Raw genomic sequence first — 17,307 nt, forward strand, 5'->3', positions numbered from 1 at the left:
ATTTCATTTGAATCTGTTTAAATTTGTATCCAAACATTACAATGAATGTATATCATTGTCGTTTAGGTGACTCTTCCTAATGAGGGCTCTTCCATTGAGCCCACCCTCCATATGCTTATCATCGCTCTCCACACTGTCAACGCTATGAACATTCCTAAGTGGTTATGGTGATTACACTATGTGACTTTGTTAATGTGTGCATACATTATTTTGTGGAAATGCAACATGGCTTTATTTAGCGCTAGAATTACTGGTGATACAAATACGTTAGATCTACACAGAACTTTTCTTAAAGACACTATGCAGCAATTGAAAGACAATTAAAAATAATACCATTGTGTTATTCATTCATTTTGCTCTAAATTTGTATGACTTGATGTAATGCAGTCACATACGTGACAACATTGCTATTCGTTGTAATATACGGTCGTTGGAGATGGAATTAGTATAATGCATTTCACTCACCTCGAGTTGGTTCACTATTGAAAAAATTGTCAAGACTTTAGATGAAAACACGTTTTGATTTGGTTCTAATTGGTCCCTTAAATGATATTTTTGCAATATTATCAAATTTGGTGAGTATTTGTTTCAGAATTATTTGAAAATAGATATTTGCCTAAGCCACAAACAATATTACAATAAAATGCAATTTGATATATTTCATTGAGACAGCCATTTCTGATTGTGTTTTATTTGATTGTCCAAGCTTACTCCTGACAAGTCATCACGTTATAGCTCAAAACACATGGATGAATTTGAATTGGAGGGGCACCGTGCATATTTGTTTTTTATCCTCATCTCTATTTTATGTCATTGAGCATCACCATTATCACTTTACACGCAAGCGTCAAATTTGCATTTGCAACTCAAACTTACCGTCCCAGGAGGCTATCTTCCATGTTCATTATAAAGCACAATATTACAACTACACCTGTTTCAAACTTCAGAATTATGCACACGACGTAGTATATCCAAAGTTTTAAAGTAGTTTTCTATCTCCAGAGTGCATATATATATAGATATTGAATTTCAAAAATATTATCTAATTTCAAAAATGTTATGGCATTAATTTCTAAGTTATTATGGCATTAATTAAATGAATTTGTTAACATCTAGTGTTGAGGCTGTTGTTGAGCAATAATCGATATCACTTCCCTGACATGAGCGACAGTGCTTAGGTCAGTTTATAGGCCTCTCTAGCCCATCAATATTAACAATTACATCAAACTTTAATTCACGCAATAACTAAATTTAGAGGTGGAACTTCACTACTTGTTATGCTAAAAATTTTGCAAAATTGAACAACTAGAAATGAAACATTGTTAATATAAAAGAGAATGGGATGATATTCATACCAATTTGCATGAAAATTTGTATGAAAATCATTTCTACTAATCAAGGTAGTGCAGTGGCAGTTTGCTTGAAACTATATTCACCTGACTACCTGCGCCCGTCTCTGTTTCCTGGCCCACCACACCTTCCATGGCCTGCTTTGGAACGACTGCCAGGATCATCTCCATCTGTGTCTTAATCTCTACTTGTCCACCACCTGCAAATGGAAGTCGTAATAAAAAAAAAATAATAATAAAATTGAAAGTTGATTAACAGGTTCATATTCATGTACACTACTTTATACCAACTGCATCAAGCTTATATGAAAATCAAACATTTTGTTCGAACCAATGCCTATAACCCTTGACCTAGTAACCTTCTCACATCGACACATTATAACCATTATTAATTGATCATGAATAAACATGGACAAAGTTAGCTCCAATGAAAGGAAAAATGTGCTCATGAAGTTTGTCAACCCACGCAAGTGAGCTTTAACATTATAAGCACTTTTCGATTGGGTGAACGAGAAGGTTGTCACGCTGACTGCAGGTGTATGTCAACGCGTCACATCCCCACATCGACCCGCTGAAAAACTTTTCGATTTAGAGCGTCACGTCTTGTCAAAATGACAACGCAATGTTGAATCGCAACTTCATTTGGCTAGCTAGCTGCACTATTGGAGCAGTAAAATCCACAAAAAAATGTTGTATGCTTTTTGACACTGGGAATCTAAAACATAATCAGGGCATGTTAATTGGCTATTTAAGACAGCAACATGCAATGTACTGCACCTGGTAAGGCGCCAAGTAGTGAATTGCATAATGCAGTATGTGTACATGCATGTGTACGGCTACGGAATATAGTTGAGAAAACAGGACAGTGAAAACGGACCAAAAAATAGGTAACCGAGGCTATAGTTTGTGTGTAAGCGGGGCTGAAGTTAAGAATCATGATCATAAACTTGCATGCAATTAAATAATTTGTAATTCTCTTTGACGAAATAGAAAACAGTGATTTTATCACTGATTTGGCGAAACTCTGCATGGTCATTTGCTCAATGATACTGTCCACATTGAGGAGTATGACGTCATACAAAACACGGCTTGAGCTTGGCGTCACGAGTATTGGGTGGACAGTTCAACGTGCAAATCCAAAAGGCGCATGGAAATGAAGTGCCTCGAGACCGCTCCATCAAGATGTGGTCGGGAGGTATGCACTGCTTCTTAATGCTTACAAAGCAACACGAAGCACATGTAGCTACGTGTACATGACTTGAATGCCCCATTTAAACTACAAGCCATGCCTACATTCTGACCACGTTTCAAGCACATGTTGCAGTATTTACCTTCCTCTCCTATTTCATGATTGGACATTAAAATATCTCTTCTCTCTCACGCCCTAACATTTACAATTGTAAACCACACCTACCTATTTTCCTACTACTTAATCTGGTGTGTGCATGCTAGTGAAATGATGGGGATTTAAAAAAAAAAAAAACACACTACCAAAACATTAATCTGTTATAAATTTTCGATCATTTTTGATTAACAAGTAAGCAGTTGTCCTGCAAGTTTTTTCAATTTTGGATGTAAAGCTTTGCACTACGATCTGGCTCTAATAGTTTCCCGACCTTTGCTCAAAAGTTTGTTTTCCTTTTGTCCAATACCCATGTACCAATACACAGCTTATCAAAATAAAGGTAATCCATTTTTAGAGAGTTTTTATTAATAAAGAAGCATCTGTAAGTAAATTATACGTAAAGAGCAACATTTTTCTTTCCAGAGATACCTCACTTGCATCACTTGTGCAATGCATGATGGAGTACATTACTCCTGCAGCGAACAATGCCAAGTCACAATTTTCCAAGTTTTGGTAAATTAATGTTTGTTGAGTGATGTCTGGATAGATTATTATCTGTGTAATCATTTCAAGAATTATTTTCATCCCCTGATCTATTGACCAACATTTTGAACATGGTGTGAGATGATCGCTCATTTCTAAAACACAAACTCAGTATCAAACTCGGTCATCTGTGTCTTGATTGAAACTATTCAATTCCCTCTTTCATTCATATACCAAAAGTTTGAAAAACTGCGAATGGACATTGTTCTCTTCAAGTGGGTTACACTCGGACATGGGTGCAAATAGCAATGCCAATGAGGTATCACTGGAAAAACAAAAAATTGCTGTTTATGAATATACATGTAGATTATGAATATCTGTAATTAAAAATTTGTGAATATCAATCCAGTAAGAATGAATAATCTCTATTTTGATACACAATGTATTGTATAATTTATGTTAATTCATCATAACTTTTAAAATAAAAACATTAAAAACCAAAGTAATAAGATATCATTACCTGTTTTATTCTTTCGGTCACGATAGTTTTTTGCTCTCTTTTTCATGTCGCTCCAAAGACCCCGACAATCTGACTCTGTTAGGTTTCTCAGGCCAACACTCTCTAGCTCTCTAGCAAGCTGCTCCCATGCCTTCCTCCGCTGTTCCGAAACCTACCAAACAAAAGGGAATCTGAAACAAGTCAATGCCAATGTGCAAGATATTTTTACAAATATACATTTTATACATATGTTTTTGCGGCAAGCTATCTGCAGATTTTAATGGGAAAGATGTAACAATGAATAGCACAAATAAGCTATGCTGCTGGTTACAGCTGTAGTGAACTTGGAAATTTCAAATACCTGTTGACTTTATAGAAAGTTTATACTGCAGCAAGTTTATAATATCCCAAAGGTTTCAAACTCTAAATTTTTCTTTCCCTTTTGTTCAATTTTGTATAGGTATCGGTACACATTTTCAAACATTATCGGCTAATATATGTACAGCAATAAGACCTAAATTAGGCCGATATGCTGATAACAAATATGAAATTAAAACAGCTCTATCCCCCTCCCGCAAAATGGCATACAAATCCAAAAATGTAATAGACATCAAATATTTCAAGTTATCTATCAACAGCTAATTCAACATGTTTAATAAGATTTTACAATTTCTTATCTGTGAAAATCTGTTAAACCTAATGGATTCATGGGTAATATTTGGTAGCATGTACTGTGTACCATAAATTCCACGAAAAAGACTGATTTTCATGTGAGGCAAAATTTTTATTTTAACCCCCCCCCCCCTCGAAAAATCACATTGAAAAAGAAATAAATGAAGTGTAAATGAATTCATACTTTAGACCTTTGTAGACTCCAGAATATAGAAACTTTGGGCCCACAGTGGATTTTCCCTTTAAAATTCCTGTGATTCTTGCTATTTAGAGGAGTGCTGTTCCCAGTGCACGTTGTGGTATACACCGAAAATGAAATTGAAGAACAATTTTCTTGAAACACACATAGCATAAACAGTGAATTCATAAGTCATGCTGGATATTATTCTAAATCAAATAATGAAAACCACTGGGTCAGCGGTCTCTCCGTAGCCTTGTTGACTAGTCCACTGTCTTGGTAAACTGAAGTTCTATGGTTCGACTCGCACAGAAGTATATGGATTTATTTGTAGCTTGCTAATTGTGATTATGTGCGCTATTAACCTTAGATGAAAGAAAAATGAACCCGAGTCTGAAAACAATAACTTCAAAAATAATTCAAGTTTTCATTGATAATTTCTTTGAAAGTGGAGGCCGAAGGGGGGGGGGGGGCACAAAAGCAAGCCTTTCTTCCAAAAAATCCACGATTAAAAAAAAGTAAATTATAGACTTTAAAAGTAAACCTGCTTACTCTTTCGGTTCCCTGTGCCTTCCCGAAGAGGCGGAACGTGTTCTCCCTAATGAATTCACAAAAGAATGATACTTGAGGGTCCGTCATCCCTGCTCTTTTCTTTTTCTTTGCATTCTGTTTTGGCAGAAAGATATTGAGGTCAAGTTATTAATCTTTGGAATATATGTTGACAAAACAAATATTGTGAAAAATGTAGTGACTTGAAATGTAACACAACCATCAGTGGTGTGCAACTCTGCAGCCATGTATAGGACCAACTGCATTATAACAATAACTGGAAACATAGAGTTACTCAACTTAATAATACTGTATTCTCATAAATGTAAAGTGAAAATAAAATTCTATATTTTTATAGATACCATGCACATCTAATAGACATATTCTGAGTGTTGCTTCCAATAGTTTAGCTACACTTACACTAGCAAATGCAAAAGAAGCTAAAACAAAATGTTTTATTTCAGACATCAACAAGCATATCATGACCATGTTAGTTGGTGAAATCAGTATTTCCTTTTTTGTTGATTTTTCTCAGTCACAGGCAAGGGCAAGGCTGTAATGTAACCCCCGTTTCTAGTCAGTTAGGCTTAACACGTAATCAAGGCAAGGCAACAGCTTACTGTGCGGCGCTGCCCTTCTCATGCCAACAGTCATGCATTTTAATTAAAAAAAGAAATGATTTAATATAAATATGTCAAAATACTCACACTAATCCGTGATCTTACCAAGTTGAGTTTAGCCGAAATGATTTCAAAGATAATTTTGTCCTTCCTGGTTTAATGAGTTGGATTTGTAGCATGACTGCGGTGTCGAGATCGGCCGTAATTACTAATAGAAATTATATAACTTGTTATGCATGCGCGAGTAAGCTGGTGTAATAATTATATAATTTATGATAATTGATTCATTTCGATTTTCAGGTTGAGGTAACACGAAATTCAGAATAACTTAAAACAAAAAGGAAATCTATGATACATTGCTGCTAGTTATTATTAATCTGTGAACTACACTAGCAGCTAAAGCTTCACAGGTGTTTTTTCTGAGGTCAGAAGCCATCTCCAAAAGAATTTTGGTGAAGATTTGCAGTGACTTGCAATTGGGATCCCCTACCTTTAAGTTGATGTCTGGCTAACCCCGGAGCCCTCCCAAGACAGCTAGGGCCCTGAAGCGTTAGCATGGTATACACTGACGCAGAAGTAAACCTTAATACAGACGCTACTGCTAAAAACTAAAAGTGCCCGATTTCAGAAAGCCGAGAATTATGTCCCAAATAGAAATCATAAACAAAAATTGCTGAGCCCGTCACATTTAACAATTAATTGAACTGTTTCAGTACATATTCAAATTAGTAATAAATCTTTTTAAAACCTTTTTTTTTTAGGTCCCAATTACATGTTGTGAGGCAATGTAAGGATACAGATTGATAATATCCACAGCCCTCACAATTCGTCGCAGTTAATGTCTGGCATGTCTGAGGGTCTATTTTATTTCTGCTCTTGCATTTCTAGCTGTATTTTATAAAAATAAAAAAAAAATCATCCCTACCTAATTTGTTTTCAAATAAAAGAAATTTGATATTTACTGCCAATACAGTGCAAAGCCTTTTATAGAGGAACAGATGATCCTAGGTCATAGAGTCTAGACCAAAATCAAACTTCGAAGAGCTCTGGAGACTTGACGAGTCATTTCAAGTGATATTTAACATTTAACGGGAGATTCTAATAAATTTCTTTTTCAATTTTTTATAACGGTCCCTCTCCACACACACATACAAAAAAACAAATTAAAACAAAAATACAAATTTAAATGTTAAATATCACTTGAAACGACTGGACACGAGCTCCTTGGAGGCTCAGCACAGTCTGTGCAGACTGTGCTTGCAGCCATAGATATGCCTGAAGAGGTGGAAACAGCGTACACTCACTAGCCATAGATACGTACTATTATGCCTGCAGAGGTGGAAACAGTGTACACTAGCCAGGCGAGCAGACATGCATTTTACAAGATCTATGTCAGTTTAGTACAGACTCACCTTTTAAAAAGACATCAATAGATCAGTTTTCCGTCGAAATCGTGAAATAGGCCCCGGTCCACCGCAGTGCGCGGGCACTCGTGCGTTAGCAAGCAAGGGTAGGTCCTAACTTAATGTTACAGTTTATTAGCCCGTAGGCTGCGTTCACATAGAAGTATTCGGTATTCGCTATTCGAGCACCGAGTACAACATCACCCACACCGTCAACTCACCATCTTGTACGTTACTTGTTGAAATAATCCCCCACAAAAAATAAAAATGCAGTGAGGATTTCCTCCTCCTACATCCCAACAAATCTTATTAACAATTTCTAAACTGCATCAGAATGTCAGTCTAACCTGTTACATGCTTATTTTTGCTAAAGGGCAAATCCAGACAAAAATTGTCATTATTTCATAAACGAGAGACGTACGGTATACGCCGCAAGAAAATCGAACAAGCTCGATTCCCACTTTGCTATACTATTCGCAGCTATTCGGTACTTTCGAATAGTGCCCTCTTTATGTGAAACGGTGTGAGGAAATCCTATCGTTCGATTCAAGCTATTCGCGTGTCCTCGAAAACGAGCCCCGAATACCCGAATCCGAATAGTACATACTTCTATGTGAACGCAGCCTTAGGGCTTTCAAGTTTAGGGTTAGGGTTAGGTACAACTGAAGACTTGTAGGGCCTATGTAGGGTTGTATTTATGGTTGAATTGGCCGTTACTTACAGCAAAATCGTGAAATAGGTACAAATGCGTGTACACCCTTGCGTTAGCAAGCAAGGGTAGAATCTAGGTCCTAACGTTAGCATTTTAGAGGGGTTACCTTCGGGTTCAATAGGCCAGGGTTTGGGTTATAGGTAGGCCTAGATCTAACCAAGAGTTGTATTTATGCTGGTTAAATTGGCCGTTAAATTAGTCGACAGACATTTAGGGAGTCCTTCCGAGGATAAAAAGTTGAAGATCAAAGCAAAAAATGGGAGAAAGATGCTATGCTGTGGAAATCGGTCCCACCGCTGTATAAATCTCGCGTAAGCACAGTTAATTTGGTGGGGCTGCATAGTATTTGGAAGGAAGCCCCACCGCCGCCGTGCCGTGCTTACCTAGTTTAGATTTAGTATAGATCTACGTGTGCAAGTAGTACCAATGTCAAATGAACGCCACACACGGTGGATCAGGGTCTGAATTCACGAGTATAAACAGCAGGCGAGCCGCCGTAAAATTAGTATGGACACGCAGTGGTGGGGCCTATTTCATGAGTATGCCCATTATAATTTCGGTAAGTTATCAAATAAATGATCTTATGAACGGAAATTAATAATAATTACCTCATTTGCCATCTCGGAATCGACGTGGATGTGCGTGTCTGCAGGGAGGAGGTGAGAGGAAGTACGATCGCTAGTTTGTGTAGTGCACACCGCGCGCAAATTGCATAGTGCATATCGCATGCAGACGACGGCGGTAAAAGTGAAACTTCCCTTTTTTCAGTGCGCATCCTCGTACAAGTGTATTTACAAATAAAAATAAATAACGAATTGCGCTTGCAACCATAGAAAATTAAGGTTGGGATTTTGGCAACCCAATTTTTCTAGGGTTACCAACCAGAGTTTTTATGCAACGGATTTTACGTTTTCAGGTTAGCAACCATAGAAAACTTAGGTTGGGCAAAACCCAACCTAAGTTTTCTATGGTTGCTAAAAAAGTTTTATGCAACGGGCCCCAGGTGCGCCAGACGAAAGAATGCGCGCACTGAATTAAACAGCGTGTAAATATAGCCTGGAAATATCGATCGAAGAACTAGCTCGTGAGCTGAGTTCAAGGAATCATCGCAAATCATCATGATTCTATAAGCAACACATGCTTCTATAGCCTTTCTTTTGACCCATAGTAGAAATATTGAACAGTCAATTAAACTATAAATTATAACAGTGTGCTTGATCGAGCATTTTAAATGTTTACTGAACTATAGAAAGGGATTGATTAATCACTTGATTAAAAACTATATCACAGAAATATATGAAAGGTCTCATATGCCGAGACAAATTCACTACCTGGTTAGACAGCGGGAAGAGATTCTAACCTCCCTGGGTGTCAGGAAGTTTTCACAAACTCCAGGATCACCCCTCCCCCTGCCAACTCCAACATGTTGCTCCCAAACGTGCATGGTGAATGCATGGCGTCTCGATGTCACTGTCAGGTACCCGAGGGTGCTTTGTTTTTGCTTGGAATATTGATTCATTTCTTGTCATGACATGAGTGTAGTAATCTTTTTGCATTACTATATAAAAATTTATGATACTCAACTCGTCTTTTTGATGTTTTTCTTTCAGTCCAAAAGGAAGACAAAATAGCATCATGACGTTTCAATTGTTCAAAAGGTCTGCTTTTGATAACTCACAGACTAATCACCCTTGCCTGTTCCCAGGCCCTAGCTCCACCCAATCCAGCAACTTACACACGCGCGCAAATTCTGCCATGTGGTTTTGCCAGCCAGCTGTCGGAATGTGCTTTGAAGTTACATGGCAGCCTGGCCTGGCTGGCATGAATGGGTGTCGAGTTTCAATCAACATCTACTGTTGTTTTATTCTTTCACCTGACAGAAACACAGAAATCAGGAAGGTGTAGGGAAGAGGTTTTTGTTGTGTGTTGCAATATGTGTCTGTGTGTGTGTTTTCTCGTTGATTTTTCTTCTTTTTTCCAATGGGATCGAGGCCAAGGTGTGGAAAGATCAGAGTGAAATGAGTACAAGTACACAGTGAAAGGAGTCAGGTAGAGGGGAGATGGAATAACCAATTACCAGAAGCATTTTAAATATTGAAGTACCATTATGTGAAAAAAAAAAAAAATAAGGAGTGCTACACCTATTTTAGTGCTCCTGACAAGGCGTAAGGAGCGTGGTAATACACTGTAGTCCTCCTCAAAAATGAAACCCTGATAATTGGCCTCAAATATGCTATTTCTCTCTTTTTCTCAACCTCAGCTGTTTATCAACTTCACTTTCTTTTTTTTTTTTCATTAAAACCTTGACATGCAAGTGATTTTTTTTTTCAATTATTTATATTTTCTGATTTTTTTTTTCTGTTCGGGCAAGTGTTTTACACTAATTTGCAAATCTGCTTGCCCGATCGGGCAAGTGATTAAAAAAAGTTGTGTAGCAGCCTGGTTTATAATGGTGCCTCAAAAAAATGCTTAGCTTAAAACGAATCGACCATTAATTAGGCCGGTATTTGTCACTACTGAAACGTTTGTTTGGAGATAAAAAAAGAATGAATAATCGACCTGTTCTTCACTAATTGTGAATGTGTTGGTGTGATTACGGCTTGCATGCGTTCGTAAATAAACATCAACATTTCCGAGAAGGCCTGTAGGCTGTATGTCTTGCCCCTGACCCGGAAGACAATTTAACCTGTCACAAAACAGTTACAAAACATAGTGATGTTGAATGATGATAATGAAGTAATGATAATGAATATGATATATAATATAATAATTGAAATGTACTTGGGGCCCTCCCCAATTGACATTAGTCATGCGATTAAAAAACAAGACGGACTAGTCAAAAATTTCTGTTGGCCAGTCAAAAATTTTGCGGACTAGCCAAAATTGAATCTAATTGGTCCGCCTGGCTAGTTAAAAAAAAAAAAAATTAAGCACGACCCCTGATGGTGTAATCTATTTTAATCAATTATGCAATTTTTTTGCATAATTATTTATTCATAATGCGTATAAATGCATTTGGGGGATATTTTCATAATTTCAGCCTAAACAAGTACAAAATTACATGAAAACTGTGTAATAATGAAGAATAATGTTTCCCAAATGTGAAATAAATCAATTCTTATCTATTTTATTGTACAGCAGATTTGCATAAACTATTAATACGCGAATTTACTACTTATGAATTTTTGCATACTTTTGAAATGTATGACGTACTAAAATGAAACTGGAAGTAAAATTATCCTTTTACATGACCCATGGGCACTACCATACTTTTCAACTGTATTCTAATGTCCCTGATATTGTAAACCTGAAGTATAATTTATGCAAATTTATGTAAATTTATGATTTTTAAAATAAAAATTAGCTTCTATGTGATTTTGCGTGCAAAATATAAGAAAAATCAATGAATACAAGTATAGAAATGTGAGAAAAATCAAACAAGTTATTTGCCATACTCATAAAACATTTTTGAAATCAAATTTACAGAATCATGTTTTTTGTCTCAAAAAGTGAAAATATCACTGTTATTCTTTTGTTGTTCCAATGTTTTCATTTCTTTTGTTTTTACTGTTTACATTTGTTATGCATTTTATTGTTTTCTAAGAGTGCCCAGTAAATCATGTGGAAGGATAAGAGTTATTTGAATCATCTATATTGGATGAAAACTCAAATTCCCTCTCAGAGAGGGGAAAATAAGAGAAAAAAAAACTTTTTTGTTTTGTATTGTTTTTATTTCTCATGTTTTCTATTGTTTTATATTCCTTATGTATATCATTGTTTCTAAACTTTGCCCAATTTATTTCAGAACAATATAGAAGCATGAACCAAGTGGAAAACCAATTCCTGAGCAAAATTTATAAAGTAATGCAAGCCATGGTCTATTGACAGTATGTAACTGTACACAAATATATGCAGCGATTAGCCGTTTTAATGACATGCGCATACTAATTGGCCCATAACACCCCCTAGGTTGGTCCGATATGGACAAATGTGGTATCAAAATGTGCGCAAGACTTCAGGGGAAAAAGTCATGAAGCAAGAATCCGAAATTATAGATTGAAAAAAAAAGTACTACATGTAGGTAGAATAATATAATGAGAGATGAATCAAAACTGGATGATTTCAAGCAAAGATGAATAGGAAGGAAACAAAGAATTATACAGGTTGAAAAGGAAATAAAGAAAGGCATACATCAGAACAAAACATAAGAAAAAGATATTGGAGAAAAGAAAGAAAAGGTAGATGGAAGGAAAGATAACCCATGAAGGAAACAAAGAATTAAGCAGAAAGTAAGATTGCATAGGAAATTGAAAAAAAGTTAGTCAAGATGAGACCCACAAAGTAATGATTGATAGGAAGGAAAGGCAAAGTTAGGAAAACCAGAAAATGAAAGAAGAAAATAGAAAAGGAAGAGAAAGATTATATATAAGGGCTTCGCATAATGAGCCCTTTTGTATAAAAGCTACAACTTCAAGTTACCGCAAGACTTTAATAGCTGATGGAATGGGAAAAACAAATTTTAGCTTTTCAAAGACACCATAGAAAAAGCTGCTGTGATCCTTATTCAGATTAAACGATTGACCCTTACTGCATGCACTTACTATTAGTAATCAAATGTGTTCGTACTGTGCCGATTGCTTGTGTACGGAGCAGCATTTTGTAAAAGTGTTCAAACTTCTATTTGACTTTGGAGACTTGGATAAAACTACAATAATAGGTTACTACGTAGCTACACGCAGCCGCTGTAGCGACAGTGGCTGCACCTCTATTCCTTCCCAGACGTTGTCATTTTTCAGTGTGGTTGTGCGACTCCTTCATGAATATCTTTATTAATCGTGGAAAACTAAAATTCAAGGAATTATCGTAATCTATGATAATCATTCAATAATCGGTATGCGATTTTTTGTTTAATTACGTCAAAAACTCACCGAAATCTGTGGCTGAAATCAGGTCTGTAAACGTCCTTATTGCTTCACTCTCATCTGCGTGTTATTTGAATGGCATTCACTCTCGTATACTACAACGTACAACGTAGGTAGTCGGAGAGGCGCCCTCTAGCACTCCGACTACTGTACCTACGTTGTGTACGTTGTAGTATACGAGAGTGAATGCCATTCAAATAACACGCAGATGAGGAGTGAAGCAATAAGGACGTTTACAGACCTGATTTCAGCCACAGATTTCAGTGAGTTTTTGACGTAATTAAACAAAAAATCGCATACCAATTATTGAATGATTATCATAGATTACGATAATTCCTTGTATTTTAGTTTTCCACGATTAATCTGTAAAGATATTCATGAAGGAGTCGCACAACCACACTGAAAAATGACAACGTCTGCGAAGGAATAGAGGTGCAGCCGCGTCGCTTCAGCGGCTGCGTGTAGTTAGGTTACTACGGTGAGTTTGTGCATGTTTTGATGAGGAGGTGCGAAAGTACACTAGCGCCAACAAATGTGACAAAAGTAGCTTAATATATTTAACATTTACATTGTACCTAGCCAAGCTATAGATCTAGTGGCCCGACCAGACGCTGTTAATACGCTACGCGAATACAGCGTCTGACCAGCGAGCGGGCACCTTCAAAGTGGGGAACCACAACACAACTACAAAACTTATGAAAATTTATACGTTCTTTATAAACAATGTACACGTTACCAAACGTTACTCACGTTAAGTGCATGCTTGTATTACAGAAGGTTCGTAAGTCCATTGACAGCCCTCGTGATAAGTCCATGGAACCAAACAATGATACTTTCTGGCGGATTCCCTAACACCGTCGGGGTTCATCGTTGCAGAATTCAAAATGGCGCCTTGATCTCTGCGGAAATCTTTTGCGTGCGTGCGATGCGCTGCTTGAGTGTTGACGTAGCAGCACGGTCGACAGCGCGACCTTTTGAAAGGGCATTCAGATCATGTGACCTCCCGGATATTGGAAATGGCCTGGCGTGAAAGACAATGTACCGTTCGTGAACCGTTCACACATGCTGCATATAACCAGGGAGGTGGAAGAAAGATGGAGTGTGCTCTTCTGAGTTTCCTTTGAAGTCATGCGTGGCCCCGACAGCGTTTTTTTCCCCCTCCCGTAATCCCATTACTCACGCTCGGCGCACTGCAAGTCGTAAATCTTGTGGCGGAAATCACGACGCGAAATGCATTGTGGTCGGGGAATAAAATGGCGTCCTACGGTGTAAGCACAGAACTCATACTCATAGAGTGTATTCTGTAAAGCAGTGGTGTAAGCAGTGGTGGTGGTTCTGGCGATCGTGATTTTGACGGAGACGAGTTTGTTGAGGAGGAATTGCTTTTAGCAAATTCAAAATCACATTGACACAGCAACTTAACGAAATTTGATTTGCAATTGAAACTGAAACTCAGAAAGTTAGTTGTACTTGGAAATTGGAGGCCAAGGCAAGGGCAAGGCTCAGGACACTGTTTAATAGCGCAGCGTCACCTCAGGTACGCTGCCTGGCAAAAGCATACCTAACGTTAGTCCTAGCTAGTAGACTCTAGTATTTCACAAACTAGAATCTACCCACTGTTAAACGTTAGATTCTACTAGCTCCAGAGGGGTACTCTACTACTTTTTAATTCAATTTTTTATAACGTTAGCATGGGGTAGAGTCAAGCCGATTACCGGTATTTACCGATGAATGATCGAGGGAGAGTGAGGCGAAACACTGTATACTAAGCTCTGTTTTTCCCCCTAAAATATACTTACAGCATCATACATCTAGGCTTTTATAGATATCATCTTTAATTCTCTACGGAAATTATTATAATCAAGGCTGATATGTCTAATTTACACTTTTTAACACTCAACTTTCCATTCCAATATGTATTTACTAGTAACTCAAATTCACCGAAACGGCAACGAACGCTGTCCCGACGCCTACGCGGCGGCCCTACAACAACCTGACAAGTACGCTGAAAAGCCCCAGCTCGCTCGGGTGCAGACGAAAAAAAAAACCGCCTCGGTCTCTATGAAGCACTACTTTTACACTCGAACTGTTTGAAAACACGCCCGAACACGCTCATGTAACTTATATCATTTTGAAGATCAAGGTCAGGCCTACCTCTCTAACTATAAAAAAATTGCGGAAATGTGCGGGATTTCTCATAATCGATACAGAAACAATATGATGACATCTCTAGCGCACAAAACTTACTGCTCAGTAACTCCGTTGTTTGTGTACCGATTTCGCTGGTTCAAACGGCAATCTCCTCAGCACAGTCTGCTGAACCAGCGAAAGGTATAGACATACCACGCTACCCAATTCTTGAGCCATAAGTTGTAGCTTTCGAAGGGGGACGTCTTTCACTGAATGTAATAGACTGCCAAAATTTTGAATATGACGTCATATTGTCGGTGCCACGCATCGCTTCAAAGCCCGATTTTTACGAGCGTGTGTTTATGGAAGGCCTGGAAAGGAGATCATGTTGCATCACTCTAGTGCGCTGGAGGGTGATGGGTGGACCGATAAGGCCAGATTTTGACATATTTATCACAGAATGAGGGTTGGATTTCAAGACTTTAATCGGTGTAAGACCACTTGATTTTTTCTCTGAGGGAAGCTCTCAGAGTGCCATCTCCATCTTTCTTCCACCTCCCTGATATAACCATCATTTTAGGTAAGTTATTAAATCTAAATTTCAATATTCATAGCATAGATATGAAGTCTCATTATCATTTCGTTCGTCAGATGAGTTTGAAGTGACAAAAAAATGATCTAAAGTGTCAAAATTCAATCCGATCGCATGCGATCGTTGGACCCTCTTCGTGTTTGGAGCTTCGCTGGTACAGCCCTGTCGCGCTACGTATGTACAGCGGCGACTGGGCTGACTGTGTATGTAGTACCGGTAACTACACTGTGTTGTAGATAGGGGACCCATTAATTTGTATGAATTATTTCAGTTCTTCACGGAATCCCCTTCCTTGCCTTAAAAAAATACAGAAGAGATGCATAAATGTCAAATGATAATATTTAAAAAAAAAAACAATTTTGAAAAAAAAAAATCCTCCGCACAGATGAGATGGATTTTCCTGTCTAAACTTGTCTAGAATCTAGGCCTACTAAAAATAATTGTAATAGTAGGCCTAGATCTTTATTACAGTTAGGCCCTAAATACACAGCACATCATTTAGACAGACGTCTCAAACAAGTAGGCCCTACTATTAACTAAGTAGATTACTACTAAAATTAACGTGTTAACTGTTAAAACGAACTCCTGCAACCTACGCGGCGCGTCCCAATATATACGACGGGACTGCTGCATGATCGAGCTCCCCATCTGTATCTGGTTGCATGAACAATCCTGCCATGCCTGCAAAGCCAAAGCAACGCGATGCAACGAACGCATAAAAATCCCCGGTTAGCTTTTTCTTCGTATTACATGTACATGTCATTACCTTCTCCTGCCTCGTTGCTCATTGTGAAATGCTGTCGTAGGTTGACTCAAAATTGCTCAATCTTCGACTGAAAGGATCGCGGGTAGAGGTCACGAAAACTCCCGCAGAATACAGAATTTATGGTTGACACCTGATTATTTAGGGCTTGCCGTGGTTCTCAAAAAATGGAGGCGAGGCTTGGAGGATTCCCCGGGAAAAATAACCGTACTACCAGCCGTAAAGCGTATTGAGCTAGCTGAGTGTATATGGGATGCAACGTGCGTGGCGTGGAGTGATGGTGTACATGGAAAAGGACGTGCGTCCGGCCAGTTACTAGCTGTGTATGGCGTGCGTCGGCCACCGATCCAGTAGTACACGCTTGCACTCGATCGTGCGACACACGTGCAGCTCAGAGCGAGAGAGTGCAGCTACAAGCTATGGTACTGGCTATGGTGTAAAAAAGCGACAATTAGACCACTAGAGGGCAGTATAAACAACGAACCAGAGCGAGTTGATAGACATCAACCTTGATATCATCATCATCATCATCATCACCTTGATATCTATCAACCCGCTCTGCAACGAACCAACGAAGAGTAGAGAGAGACAAGAAAGCAACATAGGAGTGCTGGCTCTATGAAAATAGGCACAAATTTCATGAGATGTGGATTATCAGCGCAATACCAGATGATGATGATGGTGATGAATGGATGGTGACGATGGTGATGATGATCATTATGGTATGAAAGGTAATGACGAAAGATGATTTTATCACTGTCATAATAATGATCCCTTGAGAAAATAATCTGCTCAGCTAACACACTTGCCAACAATGCGTTGGAAAGAATATTTTGTAAAATAATGATATTAACGGGGAGGGGGTGGTTGCAGTCAGACACCACTTTGTGCTACTCAAGTATATGTAAAAAGAAAAGCTTTTACTCCGCTGGCTCGCCACTATATTGGATAGGCACTTTTCAACAGTTGTTTTTCCTTACTACAAATAGAAAAGCCTCTACAGCTTAACACTTGGCAGACAGCAGAATAATGTATCCACGCATATTTTGAATTGTTATTACATAGTATGTTCCGAAAATTCGTTTCCAAA

General features: G+C 38.1%; 1 protein-coding gene across 1 annotated transcript in view; it reads right to left on the reverse strand.

Annotated features, from left to right (window-relative positions):
* Positions 1-16,437, reverse strand: part of LOC140237461 (double-stranded RNA-specific editase 1-like) — a 65,884-nt gene extending 49,447 nt beyond the window's left edge. Inside the window, exon 1 of the mRNA XM_072317389.1 lies at positions 16,221-16,437. Coding sequence (XP_072173490.1) covers positions 16,221-16,242 — 22 coding nt within the window. The 5' untranslated portion in view covers positions 16,243-16,437. The remainder of the gene's footprint in view (positions 1-16,220) is intronic.
* Between the last annotated feature and the right edge of the window lie 870 nt (positions 16,438-17,307).

This window comes from Diadema setosum, chromosome 14 (genome assembly GCF_964275005.1).
Source record: "Diadema setosum chromosome 14, eeDiaSeto1, whole genome shotgun sequence".
Taxonomy (NCBI): domain Eukaryota; kingdom Metazoa; phylum Echinodermata; class Echinoidea; order Diadematoida; family Diadematidae; genus Diadema; species Diadema setosum.